General features: G+C 45.2%; 1 protein-coding gene across 3 annotated transcripts in view; it reads right to left on the bottom strand.

Moving 5' to 3' along the window:
* EPB41L3 (erythrocyte membrane protein band 4.1 like 3) overlaps positions 1–16,999 on the bottom strand; it is a gene marked incomplete at its 5' end in the record, with an annotated part of 110,456 nt that overhangs the window by 12,897 nt on the left and 80,560 nt on the right. For 2 of the 3 annotated variants that reach the window (XM_080936173.1, XM_080936172.1), the window contains 4 exons: positions 2,605–2,658; positions 11,128–11,294; positions 14,230–14,405; positions 15,660–15,757. In XM_080936173.1, the coding sequence (XP_080792299.1) occupies positions 2,605–2,658; positions 11,128–11,294; positions 14,230–14,405; positions 15,660–15,757 (495 nt within the window). Of the gene's footprint in view, positions 1–2,604; positions 2,659–7,248; positions 7,795–11,127; positions 11,349–14,229; positions 14,406–15,659; positions 15,758–16,999 lie in introns of all 3 variants that reach the window. The other variant, XM_080936171.1, reaches the window with a different exon arrangement.

Genomic DNA, 16,999 nt, shown 5'->3' with positions numbered 1-16,999 from the left:
GTGCTTTGGCAGGTTGTCCTTACTGAACATTAGCAAAGATTTTGGAGAGTGGAAGTTGGGGAGTCAGTTCAGTTCACAGTTCCTAAGAATAGCTATCATTATGGAATAGTGACAACCCACGTATACGCAGAGCCTTATAGGGATTATTCATCAGCTCTCTCAACTTCATAGACCACAGCTGAAAGAGCTCAATACAGTGTCCTACATTTCAAAGCCATGTGGAATCTTGCCTGCCTTGTACTTATGTACTTTGCTTCTTAGATAATTATTTACTTTTGTGTATTAGTGTATTTTTTGCTTGCGCGCATGTCTGTGGTGCCTGCCTGCAAAAGCTACTAGAGGGTGCTGGATCCTCTGGAACTGCAGTCACGGATGCTCATGTGCTGCCATACGGGTGCTGGGAGTCACACCCGAGTCCTGTGAAAGAGCAGCCAGCACCCTCAACCACTGTCCCGACTTCAGCTACGGAGCACTGGGATTGCAGGTGTGAGCCACCACACCCAGCTAAACACCGATACTTGAACAAGTTTTACAGGGGAAAATACTGATATCCATGAGAAGTAGGAACAAAATCAGTCATCACCAACAATACTATTGTATCTTTCTTTAAAACAAAACAGGTGATTTTATTCTTAATTAAAATATACCTATCAAAAATAACCCACAGCCAATTCATTCTTTTTCTTCCCTTTCCAGTTTTAAGGGCCTAGCGTTTTCTTGGTCTGGTATCTGGGCAAGCATGGTAAGGCTGCTTCTTACCACAGGGCTCTGACCCGAGTCTGCAGATGAGGTCATACTCAAGTGAAGCCCTCAGTCTCCATAGGGCTCAGCACTTTGTTTTTGTTGAGATGGAGTCTTTCTATATAGCCCAGGCTGGCCACATATTTTGTCTCCCGATTTTCAAGTGTTGGGATTACAGGTACGCACAGCCATTTCTTAACTGGTCTTAAAGGTCTTATCAGCCAGTGGGACCAAGGTGCTTTTTCTGTATAACTCTGTAGGATATATATGTATGTATGTATTATACGTATAGTAATGCTGGTCACACAAAGGGAAGGGAATGTGTTCACCACGGCAACAGGACGCCAACCCAGTACAGGTGACATGCTGGTTCTTAAATATGTGTTGGGTCCCAGCTCTTTATTTCATCTCTAGGTTCCAAAGTATACCAGACTACATAGAGATACTCACTTGCTTTAATGCCATGCAACAAATTTCAAAACTACTATAGAGATTTAAGGCATTATTGGTGAATTATTGTCCATTTCTGGTAGAGATCAAGTTTGGAAGGTATCTACTTAATGTACTAGTCTGTGGTTACTTAAAACTGCTTGTAATAGCTTGTGGATGTTTACAACTCTCTCTTACAACTCAAGATGTAGTTTCACTTGCCAGCGAGAATGACTAACCTGAACACTTAATTATGGCAACTGACAAGACTGTGTAAAGCAATCAGTGCTCTGCGGTAATCTTTTACTCTGCAACATCACGTAGAAGCTGTGTCATTTCTAAAGGAAGGAACCCCATCAAGTCCCACCAGAAAACCATATCTTTCTGAAGACCGTTTAGTTAAGTGATGCATGGAGAAAACATAGCATTTTTCTTCTCCAAAACTTCAGCTAGAAAGCATAGTTATTATTCAATCACACAAGAAAACAGCACACACAGCTTAACATGAACTTTGTCACCACGTGAAATAAATTCATCCTGCATTGTGAGATGTGAGTACCTTGATTTCATTACTATATAATATTTTTGCTGTATTTCAAACTATTTAGACGTGTTAGCCATACGTGTGTGTGAGGGTCTGTACATGAGTTCAGGAACCTGCAGAGGCCACAGCACCGGATGCTCCGGGACCAGCCTGCTGTGGGTGCTTGGGTTTGCTCCTAATTGCTGATCCATCTCTCCTATCCCAATTTTATGGTATTTTAATTGCTCCTAACAGGGCAGACTTTAAGAATGACGGATCACACACAGGAGGAATAACAAGATTTTATCTGAATGTAACTTTTACAAGTAGTGAAGCTGATGGTTTCCTCTCTTTAGGGAATTCCTTTCCCAAGTCTGGCTTGTGTGGTATCTAAGGGCTCAGAAATGTGTCAAGTCTTACTTTAGTGGCCACTGAGGATTTAAAAATACACCTGTACCCAGCCAATAAGCTAGTTCAATTATCCACGGGCCTCCTCCTTATCCATCATGGCTGCTAGTATACACAAACGGCCCTGTCTGAGACAGGAGAATCACTGTCCACCTCTCCTTCCTCCCCACCTGGTCCTCTTTTGTCTTTAAGGTAGTTAGTTAGATAACAGTTTCTCAAAATGTAATCCCAAGGCCACGAGTCCAGACATCTGGGAACTGGCTAGAACTATAAATCCTCTTCTTGCCTCAGCCCTCTAGAACCAGAAGCAGGAAGCAAGATCACTCCAATGGACGTCAGAGTTTGACAACCACTGGCTTAGGCAAGATCAAACTAACAAAAACTAAAAGTGAAATAAAACTAATTTGGTTTTAGCGAAAAGCCAGCATTTCTTTCCGGCATGAAAGTGGAAACAGAACACAAGCTCCGAGTGACCCTCAGCCTCGCCCCGTTTCCAGCCTCACCTCTGTGGCACTGGTCTCTCCATCGGCCGCGGTGTCTGTCCGCTCACTGTCAGTCTGTGGATCACAGAAGAAATCGGGTCCAAGGAGGAAGCAGGGACAGAAAACAAACCGGTCTGTTAGACAGAACACACTGGTGGGACCATTCACACTCTTTCTCTGGGGCAGTGGCATCCCACCTTCCCACGGGGTATGCGTAGGAGCAAAGCAAAGAAGAGGCAGAGCTTGGGGTCTTTGGCAGAGCCCCTCCGAGGTCAAGACCCGAGGCACACACAGTGGGCCGCCCTCACCTGTCTGCTTTCACAGTTCAGAACTTCAAATTGTTCTCCCCGCCCCCGACCTTTTCTACTGATGCCTCTAAAAGCTCTCCTAAGAGTACTTAACACAAAGCAAATGGAGGTTCACATATACATACTTTACTCTAGGAATGCCACATCAAACAAGCACGTGAGTTTAGATTTATGGCAGTAGCTACTGTAACGGTCACTGACTTTCAGCCCCTCATTTATTCTATTGGTTCATTTGCACCCACTACGACCACCAGGTTGTCTGCATTGCCAACTGATGATTGAAACATACACTGGTGATTCACGGGCATATATGTTACAGAGAAAACATAACTTAGTTTTCAAGTAGCATTGCTAATGGGCAGCAGCCCTGGTCGCTTTGCTCCACTCTCCAAGATAAAGAGGTACAGGTGGGTATGTATTAAATATCTCATTGCAAAAGTACCATTCAAATGATGCAAACAAGAGCAATGAGAGAGAGAGAGAGAGAGAGAGAGAGAGAGAGAGAGAGAGAGAGAGAGAGAGAGAGAGAGAGAGATATTAGAGACACATAAAACAAAGCACAGCATTGGCAGAACCAGGGTGAAGCCATTTCTGGGCTCACTTTTAAGGTCTATGCATTTTCATGTGTTTAAAGGGGTTTATGGTTTAAAACAGACACTACACCCCCTTAAGAAGATGAGCCGTCAAACACAAACTGTTTTTTTTTTTTTTTAAATCCTGGAATTTCAATATTAGTAAATTTCTCAGTCAGAGCCTGTGGCTGACATTTTGAATGTATCTGAAGCAGAGACTTCAGAGTCGTGCTCTAAATACAACTTTTACCTAAAAGGGGCCAGGACTGCTCTGTCTCTCACGACCCATCTCTGGCCAGTACAGCTTCTTGGCCCTATCTCAAACTCTGGTTTCACATGTTCCTAAAACAAAGGAATTGCATTGCACACTTGGCAGGTGTGCCTGGGAATGGAGACAAAATTTCAACAGATTTTTCATGGCCTGATCACTTCAGCTTAAAAAGTATGGCGGGGCAGGGTGTTTACTAACTATCTTTCAGGAGTAAGGCTGTGGGGATCCCAGGGTACCCACAACTGACAGCCAGGCAAGAATGGTTTCGGATCTTACAAGAGAAAGAATAAGTGGAAAACATGCCTCTTTCAAGAAAACAAGAATCACTATGTCTGAAATCGTAATTAGCCATGTCAGACACATCTAATGTTTCTGAGGAAATCCTCTTCCTACTTTAACGGGTTTTCTTTGTGAGCCACCATGTGGGTGCTGGGATTGAACTCAGGCCCTCTGGAAGAGCAGTCAGTGCTCTTAACCACTGAGCCTTAACTTAACGGGTTTTCTTATGATTTCAAATTTACTTCAGGAACTCTCCAATCTCTTAGCATGGGGTTCAGTCACAGGCAGGCGTGAGGAGTTGTCGGATTAAATATACTCAAATCCTCACTTTTCAAGCCTTGGACACACCGGTCATACTTCAGAGTTTGACTCATGTTTTTCTGAAATTGGAGCTAGAAACCGCTGTAGCCATATTGCATGAGGGGTGTCAAATGCTCTATGAAATTCCCACCATACAGAACTGAAAGTCGCCAAGGAGAAACTAAAATACAATATATTGTTAGTTGTTATTATCCTGATTTTCCTAGGTTGATGTTTCCAACACATCAGATGTTGGCCTCATCTAAACTCCCTCACAACCTGGGTTCAGGGCACACGCCCCTAGAGAAGCCTAAGAACCAAAAGTCCGAAGACAGTGACGAACGTGATCAGACCCTGTATTTAAAAACTCATCTAGAGACCCTGAGATTCCCTACTTCACAGTCCACTCTATTAACAAAAATAATTGTAACAGAATAACGAGGCTTTGACAGCAGCTGTTACTTACACCGTATATCACTAAAGATACATACGATGTCTATGATGACACAAAGGACAGAATATTATGAATTATCATAAAGTTATAAATCGGTTGGTGAATTATGTTTTTCTTTACACATCTGAATAAATCTCCCTTTTCTTTGCGCTATAAAGAACTACTCAGAAGCTCAGGTGTCATCACATCCTATGTCTCGGCTAACGAAGCTCATCTTAGTGTTTCATGGAAGCCATTTTGCTTTCCTGCCTCTTACTTGACCATTCTGAAAGCTAAGAGAAATACAGCTGGGCCAACTGCTTCATCATTAGAAATGACTGAGTGTTGGTATGCCGGGCTTTGCTTTGGAGAAAGGCAGTGATTAATTAACTCTCTACTACAGGAGGAACGTGGAAAAAGGATCACTGTCATTAGAGATTCTGCAAAACAAAGGTGGCAGAGATGAACTGCATTTTAAGGAGTCATCTGGTTTGGCTGTCAAAGCAGGTGAGGCCTTCAGAATAAAATAAGCCATGTAAGCAAATGGCATTTTAAGAAATGTGGTGAGAGTCACCACTGAACAGATTGCCAAATCCAGAATGTAGTGGCAGCCAAATCCAGAGTGTAGTGGCAGGAGCTCTCCAGGAGGCTGGAGACACAGGGAAGGCTGCTCTGGTCTCAGAGTTTGTAGTACCGAGGACAGGGGGTCTGAGAAGCTCCTACTCTGCATCCAGGAGCTTAAAACAGGGCTGCTGTGATTTGCTTTGCTGATGTAATGCAGACATGCCCAAGTTAACATTAGTTCTCATGCACCGACTCCAACAAGATGTAAACCCTGGATTAGGCACAAGATCTGTGTGGTCAGCACTAGAAAGGTTCAAACAGTAATTCAGAATTTAGAAAAAAGCTTAGGGCAGGAATCATCTTACGGCATTCACGTAAGCACAAGGATTTATTCCTCTGCTGAAAGAACAAAAACTAAATTTCCATGTTAGAAACCCATCAATGGTCTTTGTAGATAATATTGTACTCCCAGCGGCAGCCTGTTCTGCATGCTATTTGATAACGTTGCCGCTGTGAGGAAGTTATATTAAAAGCCTAAGGTTGAAAGTGGTTCCCAAAATCTGCTGCAGCAGAAACATGGTTTTCTATTTTTGCACACACACCCAGACCACGGAAAAGGACTTTTAAGCAGCAATCAACTGAAAAGCCTTGACTTCTTTAAAACATCAGTGAGACCGTTCACATTTTCCCTTTGCTGCTCAGAAACAGTCATGCTGCCACTAAATACAGGAACTAACACATTTTGGCAGCTCTAACAGGGGCAGGTCAGAGTATGACTTTTTAACTGATGATGGAACCACATAACTGCCTTCTCTCCTCCCACCCTCTCTCCCTCTCATGGCCTTGACTTGTGATTTTCTTCTTGTGAAAGGTGTGCCCGGCTGGTCTCCTGTCACATATGCGCTTATCTTGTGGGACTGGGCGGCTTGGGGACCAGGGAGTGGTGCAGGAGACTTGAAAGCCAGCGCCTTTGGGGGGCAGAGCCTATTATTGTCCGTCTGCTCTGATCGAAGTCCTTTAGGAGACGCTGTGCGGTCCCCAGGGCTGTAGAGCCAGGGGAAGGAGGGCAATCGAGGTGCTGGTGACTCACCTCCCGGCTGGGATGAGGGACAGGAGATGGACAGGCTCAAAATTCAGGCTTTTCTCCCTTTGGAAGAACACCTAGCCAAGGGCCAGAGACATCGAGCCAATGTCCTGACTGTCACATGACAACATGCACACATTTGGGTCTTATGCTGCCGTCAGACACATATGAAATTATGGCCAGCACAAGAGGAAAGAAACACCGAAGACATCTTGCCGAGTTTTTGTGGACACCACAGCACTACAACCATGGCGCATGTGGTTCTTTCAGGTCCGACTGATGACCTTACTGGTGAGTGATGTCACGTAGGTGCTATAAACTGTGGTGGGCATCCTTCTGCCTCAATGGTGGGAACTCGTATCTCACAGGACCATGAAAGCATCTTGGATTGTGGTGGGAGGAGAAACAGGGACAATCTGAGGATGCTTCTCAGACATGGTGACAGTTAGTGCCTGGTACAATGACTTGGTTAGCTGCTTTTGCATCTCATTTGGGTGCGAAGCTACTTATTTGTATTCTAGGAGATTTAATTCACGTGAGAGCTGAGCAGAATCTGTAACTAAGGCATGAACTCCCCACAGTGAGTGGGGATGCGAAACCGAATCCCGGCTTAGTCCTTAGCGCACGGAGAACTCATGTGTAGCAGAATGACCAGTCGGCACAGGCCGCGACATCCCACATAGCGTTGTGCCTAACCCTGGGCCTGGACTCCCCAACACACAAACCCTCAACACCGTGGCACACACAATAAATGAGGCTCTGAAAGTAGGACCACTATGGCAGCAGCCAGCTAAAACTGGTTCGGACTGAAGCACGGAACACGCAGGGAGTGTGTTCTATGCTGAGGTACACACCTCTTCCTCTGAACTGTCACTCGGGTCATTGTCTAGGGAGGCGCTCAAGGAGGCCGCCTTGGGCTCCAGGTAGCAGAGGCACAGAGCCAGAGGGAAGGAGAGAGTGAGGGCATATGGTACTGAGAAGGAGGCAGACAGCAGGAAGAAGAAGATGAAGAGGAAGCAGGGAAGGAGGGAGGGCGAGCGGATGGGCAGGAAGTGCTGCCAGCTCTGGGGCAGGAGGTTGGTTTCAGACAGGTTGGGGAAAGAGAGGTACCCGTCTTCGTCTAGGAGGGAGGGGAATGACTCTGGGAGCTGCAAGGAGAAGGAAAACAGCGTGGTTCCTTTGCCAGCCGGCTGCCTATAATTAAACGCCACATCCTGGTCCCCTAAGTAGGCCTTCCCCTGGGTGTCAGACTCCGAGGACTGCTCCTCTTTAGGTAGAGCAGAGCCTGAAGAGGCTCTTTCCTTCTCCTTACACCTCCTACGGAGCTCTGTGGGAGAGGGAGGGTCAAGATGGGCTGATGGGGGTGACAGGGGGCATGAGTCAGCGCCATGCCTCAGTGACTGATGTGAAAGAGACAGAGAAAGACAGGAAGCAGTAAACATGGGTGCAAAAGGACAAAAAGAAAAGTGCAATTAGTCAACTTTCTCATGGGCATCAACATAAAATCGTTAAACAAGAGCTTTAAAGTAGTCAGTTCTGCTTGGCAGCGACCCTGAGGACTATGGCTCTCCCAGTAGACCTTCTGTCATACAGAGGCTGAGATGTCAAAACTCAGAACAGAATTTGCTGTGAAGACCCCCCGCCCCCCTGCAGAAACATGCTTGAAGATTAAACAACTCTAATAAACAAAAACCAAGACTTTCAATAACATTCTCCTGATCTTCAGGTCACAGATCAGCCCATAGCTCAGCTGAAGAAACGAAAACAAAATACAATTTACAGTTTGACTGTACTCAAAATTTTTCCTTTCTTTGGTTAGCCAATTATACCCCAAATAGATGAGTTCCTAATCAGGAAGTTTCTGGCCCCACTCCTGTCTGAAAGCCCTTACCAATGGGATAAGGGTGTCAGCAGTGAGCACTTCAGGGTCTCTGGCTCCCCACAGAAAACTGAGGTGCCTCTGAATCGCCTATTTGTGGCTTCTTTATCTATGCTGCTAGGCAGAACCTCTGCTCTTATCAGTGGTTTAAGGAAGCTAACCAGCCAATAGCTTTCCGGTTTCCTTTGCTGTGGTTTCTATGTGTTTGGTTTCTGCCACATACGGTCTACAAATAACGGAACAATGACATTTCTTAGCCTTCCTATTTCTCTGAGCAGATAAAAGGTATGCTTGTAGCTGAGGTCTGACTCCTTCACACAGTGATAAAGCATGCATTTCCACTGGGGGGTTCCCCATGAGCTCCTGTCTTTATAAGTGTGGAGAATTCACTCATTTCCAGCAGTCTCAATGGCCAGAGCCTGAAAAAAAGAGTATCTAAACAGGATGGGGCAAAACGGTTATAGTCTGCTACATTCAAGACCAGGGCATGTGGAGCCAGAGATAGCTTTCTTCAGCTACCCTGCCTGTGTGCCTGTGTGCATGTGTGACCTAGCATCTTGAGGGCATAAAATTGCTCAGCCCATTGAGTAATAGCTATCCGATCCCAACTTAGAGAGATGTGATAAATATGGCAGCAGCACACGGGAAGAAAATGTACAAGTCAAATCATATCCGAGGCCCTGGGGAGGGAGACAATGGCCCAGAAAAAAAAGTTTATCTGGCTATATCAGTCCCTGAAATGTTTCTCTGACACTCACACTTGACATGAAACAGTGCGTTTTGAACAGGGATCTGCCTAAGGCCCATTCAGCTAAGAATAATGCAGAGGTTAGAGCAGCTACCTCTGCCTGTGTGCCTGTGTGTGTCACTGAAGGCGGCTCTCCCTAGGCAGGGAGACGCTGGACCGGGGGGCATCCACTACAGCAATGTGCCCTCCCCAGGCGGCCTGGGAAACAGCCTTTTAAACATTATTTCCAGCAGTAAATTTTCATTTCGGTTCACAATAAAGCATCCCCCATATAGCTATTTGAAGAGGGAAAAGAAAAAAAATTATGGTTTAATCTTCTGTGCCGTGTATTAAAAGGCTTTTGGGAATACAGCTTTGCAGCGGGTAAAGCCAGTCAGCACCGGATCTCAGAAGGCGCTGCTGTCTTTCAGGGACTGTCCTTCATTTCTGGGGACAGCGATGGTACAGAGCAAAGATGGGTGCTGTCTGTCCCTGCACGTAGGGATCACGGTTGATCTTCAGAAAACAGAATAAAGGGAGACAACCTGGACATACGTCGGAAGAAAACATTGAACCTTTTCTCTCTGTTGGCCATTATGTATCTATTCAGAGCCACCGAGGCTCATCTGTAGGCACTGGGCATCTCAGAGGACTCGGTATAAGCAAATGTAAGAACAGTCCGCGTTTACACTTCTGGTGGATTATCGCCTCTTCCCACTGCACCCCAGTTATAAGATCTGACTTTGGACAGCAGAAGTGACGCCAAGGTCCTGCCGGCTGTCACTTCTGACTCTGTGCTGACTTTTGTGCTTGGAAAACAAAGGATCCGTTCCTAACAGGAAAAGTGAATGATCCACGGGGTGATCTGAAATACCTTTATCTATACTGACAGTGTTACTTAGTTAGCTTAGGTTTTTGAGCCTTGGATTTTAAACTAAGGTGCCATGCATGCTAGGCCAGCTCTTCACCACTAGGACACGTCCTCGGAGCAGGATTTATCTGAAGAAGTGCAGCCGAGGAGGCTGCTGATCTTTATGGAACGAGGCCCCCCGAGGTCCTATGCACTTTTAAAAAAAGAATATTTGTATGTAAAAAAAAATCTCCAGGGAATCAAATGCACTCACATTTCAGGATAACTAGGAACTAAAAGAGAGATCATTTCCCATGCCTCTAAGTGCCTCCCCCTGTGTGTCCCTCTGTCTGTCTGTCTCTGCTCCTTCTCTGTGTACCCCCTCTCTGCATGTGTGCTCCTTCTCTCTGTGTACCCCCTCTCTGTGCCACTCTCGCTGTGTGCCTCTCTCTCTCTGACCCCTCTCCGTGCGCCCCTCCCTCTGTGTGCCCTTCCCTCTGTATGCTTCCCTCCCTCCGTGCGCCCCTCTCTCTGTGTGCCCAGTATGTTACAGGAAGCTCCAGTTTCCATTCTTGCTATGCCTGAGCCTCCCACAAATGTTAACTCTGAAACTGTGTTGCTAGCAAGCTGCTCTAATACTGAGACACTAGAAACCAATACGTAGGATGTCATTCGGGGGGAAGTGATGTCATGAAGGGCAGTGCGTGGAGATTCTATTATGTCAAACTGGCTTTTCACCTTCACTGCAACACGGGCTCGTCTCCCATTTCAACACATGGCCACGCCTTTGCATATCACATTATAGTTAGAGAACTGAGGAATGAAATATACTCAGGTTATGGTCACTCAGGGTACATGTCCTCAGAAAATGAAGATGTATTTCCCTAATGTCTAGGAAGGCATACCATACTTGGAGGGAAGAGTGAGGCCAGAAACATTCAATAGCTCTAGCAACAGTTGTAAACTGTGAGTCTAAGCAGAAAAAGGAATTGCACTACCCAGAGCATTTCAAAAGAGCAGAACAGCCGTTGAAAGTCTTGTAAGACATACCCCTTGTTAAAATTTTTCAAAAAGCTTTTAAAGAAACAACTTTTAGAGAAAATGCTGAAATGATAATAATGATAATAGTAATAATAATATAAAACCTGACGTGAACATGACCAGTGCTGGAGTCTGAATACTCCTCCACCTTAACAGACTCCTGGTTGACCATCTGAGAATGACTGAGTTGTTAGGAAGAGCTGGGGACAGCTCTGGAAGGCAGCCGAAAGCTGTACCTTTCCCTCGTGCCGGAGGGCTGTGACAGGCGTGGCTTCCTCGGCCTTCTTCCTTCTGTCCTCTTCCTCCACGCGCTCCTCTTCAGCCTTTTTCTCTGGAGTCACAGTGGTGATCAGGTTGGTCTGAGAGATGCCCTTTGTTGTAGAGTACTGGCCTGTACCCACCTCTGCAGCAGACACAGAATCCTTCATGTACATTTCATGATTTTCATTCACTGAGGCTAAAAGCAAATACAACCAGGGAAATAAAATCCCAAATAGTTAAGTCAGAAGACAGAACAACAATGCCACATGGTACTATTACCAACGTAAAATATCAGGCTGGTCTGAGTGAGGCAGGGAGAGCTGCAGGGACCTTCATCCTCCACCCAAGCACTGCATCTTTAGCATCACCTGGACCAGTGTTTTAAAATCATTTAAATGCCATGTCTTGAACCCTAGAATATGCTCAGCATTCCTGTGCTCTCTGGTGGGGTGGGGAGGACTTGAGGGAGAGGAGGCTGCTTTTACTCGCAAGAGCAATGGTTGGGCACCCATACCCGATTCACAGTGAGTTCAACAATTCACAGTAGTATTTACAGCAAATACTCTAATCACTTGACTTTGAGCATATCCTTGGACATGCCCTCCATCAAAGGAGGGATGGACTGCTTCTATTGTTTTCAGTGTTGAAGACCATCACTCTCACGATGTGAAAGCTCAAAGCACAGTGATAAGGTCTAATCATTTTGGCAGAGAGTGTAGAATGTTAATGTAAGGAAACGTTTTCATTTCCCCGGCCGTGAAGATGTGTAGGTCCATTCACTCTCAGACAAACACTGGCAGCAAGCAAAGCCCATGCAAAGACAGAGAGTGTGAGCGTGGGGTGCGGCTCAGCCCTTATCCAGCTGCTGTCTTAGTGAAGGACGCTCCCTCTAGTGAGTGCTTAATTCAGACCGATTTTAAATGTTGTTAGCCATTCTTTTAGAGCTTAAATATAAAAACGGACTGAAACTTAAAAGCACCGCTTTGCAAATACTCCACAGTTGATCACAGACAAAAATATGACCAGAATTCACATTTCTGGCACTTTAAAACACCAACCAAAACAATAAATAAATAAATAAATAAACAAATAAAAAGGATTCTAAATGAAATCCTTCACTAAGATAGTCTCTGGCTCTTTATGCTGATGAGAAGCTCATAGGAAACATGGTTTCTCAGCAGCCGTTCACGCCGTTAAATGCAGGCTGTTGTCTTGTCAGAAAGCAGATTAATGTTCCAACATGCAGGAACGGCACCTACTCCACCGCAGAGAACATACTAGAACAGCAGGCAGGGCAACAGAGGAGACGGCACATACTAACGTCATTGGGTAGAAAGTCCACTGATCTCACAACTGTCTTCTCTTTCCTCACAGTCATTCTCACACAAAGACCAAGAGGAAACAAGACGGACAATGTTCAGGGGAAAGGAAGGTGTGAGTCTACAAAGGTTCCTCAAATTCTGACTTAGAAGACACACAAATGGTTAGTGAAGAGTCTCTAAAGAGCAGGAAAAAGCTGTGGCGTCAACATGGAGATTTTCATGTCCTGATTCAACGGCGAACGGACCTGGGTCTGGGAACACTGAGGGGCACAGAATGGCAGCGTCCTCTCTCGCCATTCAGTTCTCAGAATACTGATGCTCAAGTCCCTTACGGAAATGCCACATCTTTCACATACACAATTTGTCTCCAGTGTTTAAGCCATCTCTACTGGTTTTAATACTCAGCACAATGTAAGTTAACGCAACGTACTGTTTAGAGAGAGACAAATTAATGCAGGCTGTGTCTGTTGGCTGTCTGTAGGTCTGTCTATCATGTCTTCTGATGCTAGGGACAGAGCTGAACCTAGTAGGGTCCTGGGCCTGCTTGGTAAGGGAAACCCCTATGCACCCTGAAGTCCATCATATTTTCAATCCTCAGTTTTGATCTACACTTGGTTGACTGCAGAGTCAGAAACTTCACACACGAAGGCCGACTGTAATTCATGTTGCGGCCAGCTCACAGAAGCCTCTAAGAATAATCACCCACATAACTACAGTGACAATTCTATTAACAACATGAAGATTGCTTTCCACACATCTGTCCTTCAAAACAAGCCCGGGAAAGGGTGAAGGTGGTCTAATGTCTTCTTTATATGATTAAACTGAAGGCCACAGAGCCCTGGCTCAAGGATGTATTTTCCTACATATCTACATAAATGTTCTTTCTGCATTAGTAGCAATATGTACAACACAGCTCACAGTACAGCATGGCTGCCTCTTAGTCCGGGTTCTAGGGAGTCCCTCGCCCACTGCTACCTTGGGATAAGAGGAATGAGGAGTGTTAAGACCCAACAAGGAACAGCAGAAACATACATGAGGAAAGTGTGTCTCTAGCAACCTAACTTCCCCTTTTATTCAGGTTTGCTTATTAACATGGTGCATACTTTTCAGAAATGCCCAATTCTTTAGCCATTCAGAGGATAAAAGGAGTCTTCCACGAGCCAGGCCGTGGCTATGTGCTGAGTTAGATCCGCCCACACCCCGGTCCTAAGCACCACGACTGCTAGTGTGCTGAGGCAAAAAGAGCCCTCTGTTGTGAAGCATCGCATGCCACACACAAAACCTGAAAACTCAGGATGAAGCTCTTCTCTTAGGTCAGCCGAGGAGGGGTCGCTGTCAGACTAGACAGCAAACAGGGTCATCAACTACAGCAATGTTTTCTCCCAGATACCATGGTTCTTAATTTCCCTAATTTTTTAGAAACAGATATGTATTTAACTTATAGTTTTCCTCTTGTTCATCCCTGAAGATCTTCCTGGAAGAGAACTGATTTGGGGAGGGCAAGCCCCACCTTGACAGTGAAGACATCCTCCCCCAGGTTCCTAGCTGAAGTACTCCTACGAGAACTCACAGGAAAACAGACTGACGAGATATATTTTGGAGACGATGGTTCAAACACCTGTCATTCAGCTGTTCAGGTTCACATCACGACATTCTGCAGTGTTAGGAAATGTCTGTTTACCTAAAACCCGTGGTAGTTTCCTACACCCTGCTGTGGAGCTACCAAGTTTCCCGAGGCCAGTCGGCAGTGCCTACCTCCGTCCAAGCTGCGAGACATGGTGTATCGTTTGCTGGACGAGCGTTCGAAGTAAGGCGCTGGGCGGTCAATCAGTGCGCTGGCTCTCCTCGTTTGCGCCTGGGTTCTGCCACTGTAGCGGAACTTGGAGCCCAAGGTCAGGAATTTCTTTGGAGGTGCTTCTGGCAGCAATAGTCTAAAGGTATTCAAGAAAATACCAGAAATGTGAACTTACCTTCAGATGGTATTTGAAACCCAGCAGTGGGCTTTCTGTGCTAACAGTTTAACGTGCAACTTACAGCTGAACGAATCTGAGTTGATAGGAGACATTATCAACACATACAGCATATTTGAACTGGGGATGCTATGCAGAAGTTAAAGAAAATGTGGGTTGGGCAGAATAGGGGGGTACAGCTTGGTGGTAGAATGCTTGTCTCATATGCCAAGGTCTGGGTTCCATCCCTACACATTTTTTTTTTTTTTTTTTTTTTTTTTTTTTTACAAATGTCTTTAACTCTTGCATTTAGGAGGTAAACGTGGAAGGGTAAGAAGTTTGAGGTCAACACACATACGTGCATACATGTACACACAGACATACATATACATATACACACACATGCATACATATACAGAGACATATACAGACATACATTCACGCATATGCACACATACACAAATGTATGCATAGACACACAGAGAGAAGGGGAAGGGGACAGACAGGATAATTCACAATTATGAAATATAACGATAAAGACACATGGTATAAAGAAAGGGCATGAACAGATAAAGATAAATCAAGGAAAATCCTTCACATTTGTCACATGTTCCTTTAGGATTTTACACAAGCTTTCAGTGTGTGACCTGGGGATTGGAGCACAGGTCTATGACCACAGGAGGATTGGGAGCCTCAGAACAGCTTGGATTACATAGTGAGACTGTCTCAATATGTGACATACTTGCTTCATAAGCATGAAAACCTGAGTTTGGATCCCCAGAGCCCACTGAGATCTGCTCAAGGTCGATCCTGTAGGACCAGCGTATCTATAGGGAGCCGGAGCTGAGCCAGGGGAGCTGGCCGGGCCGTGTGAGCAACGTGGAGCACCAGGAGCAACGGAGCCCGTCTTAAAACAGTAGGAGGTGAAGAGGGACTATCCAAGTTACACTCTGGCCTACATGTGTAAAGTGACATGCTTAGACCTACACATGCACACACATGTACGTACACACAATGAGAGAGGGAGGGAGGGTCAGAGAGAGGGAGGGAGGGTGGTGCAGTCATGCATGTAGATTTTTAAAAAGGGACATTCGGATAAGGAGGAGGAACAGTGATTCTGATCAGAGGAGCAGAAAGGCTCCATGATGTTTTTCTCTACAATGTTTTCCCTCTAGTAAAAGTGGCTCCAACAGTTCAAAACTTTGTTAAGAAGAAACCTAAATATTTGCTTCCTACCTGAAAAATGTATGATGCTCCACACACACTTTCCAGAGGCGCTTGGCAGCCCTGTGGTTCGGCAACTTGAACCCAATGGTGCTTTCAAATTGCTCAAACTAAAAATGAAAGCAAGACAAAACAGGAGAAGCTGAAATGATCGTTGGGTTATAAATATGAACCTTGCGAACACTGTGAAGACTCGGGTCCTAATTCTTTGTCACTTACTGGGTTGGAAGCTATGCCAGATTCACGCTAAGGAGTCATTCATTTTCTGTCAGCTTTAACCTTAGAAATGCTTGAAGTGTAGATAACTGTTTGGCACGCAGTGCCTATACAATTGTGTGTCTTATAAAAAATCTAAACTCAAATCAGGAGATGCATGGATTCCCTCCAGAGACCAGTTCATCCTGATCTCACCTTGAGCTTGAACTAAATTAACACCAAATTAATACAAATGTAGAAGTCATCCACTGCAGACAAAGAAATGACATCTTCCTGTACCTGATGGAGTCTATATCCTTTCTCCACAGCTGATGCCTTGCTATTTCTATGATGTTGCTGAGGTTTCGCATGTGCTCCACTGTGGCTACAATACTGAATGTTAATACATCTCTATATGATCATCACAATGGGCAGAGCACATTTTCATATTTCCTGCCTTGTTGACAATCTTCATAGATTCCCTGTCAGTCATTTCAAGATAAATATCTGCTCTGCTGTGTGATATTTTGATATTACAGATGCACCACCACCTGCTTTTGGTGTCTGCAGGCGCCATAATACATCAGGCCAGCAGAGGGCAACGACCTTATCATAAGGGCTTAATCCAAAGAGCACAGAACAACCGGAGCACTGATATTAACAGCAAAAGTTACTAATGTGGCAAAGCTCTAAGGTGAGGAATCAAACACCTGGCATGGGATATGATCACCGCTGACCTCTTTCTTGTCTCTCAGCTAACTGGGTAGGGAATTGGAAAACACATCAGAAGTTGCCTTCCCCAGTTTCGTGTTTGATTCAGTCATCCCTGTAGAGTGGTAAACTGCTGTAGATTTAGAAAAACCGCTGTTGTCTGAATATCCTAGTGAGAGCTGTGGCTGTTAACTTAGCTCCATCCTTTACCACTGCATCTAGCATCTAAGAGCAGAGCACTCAGGCCACGGGGTGTCAAGAATAGGCTCATTCTCCATGCGAGATGTGTCAATAAAATTAGGGATCGTTTGGGGTACTCATCTGAAACAGGCCCATGACTTAATGCTGAGAATATTCAGTATCATCTCTACTAGGTGCTCTGAAATATAAGATTCCTTGTCAACTTTCTTTACAGAGCACTGGGGCCGTTCCTCCTACCCATGTGC

This window comes from Micromys minutus, assembly GCF_963924665.1.
Source record: "Micromys minutus genome assembly, chromosome: 23".
Lineage (NCBI taxonomy): Eukaryota > Metazoa > Chordata > Mammalia > Rodentia > Muridae > Micromys > Micromys minutus.
This window is presented reverse-complemented; position numbering and strand designations above follow the sequence as displayed.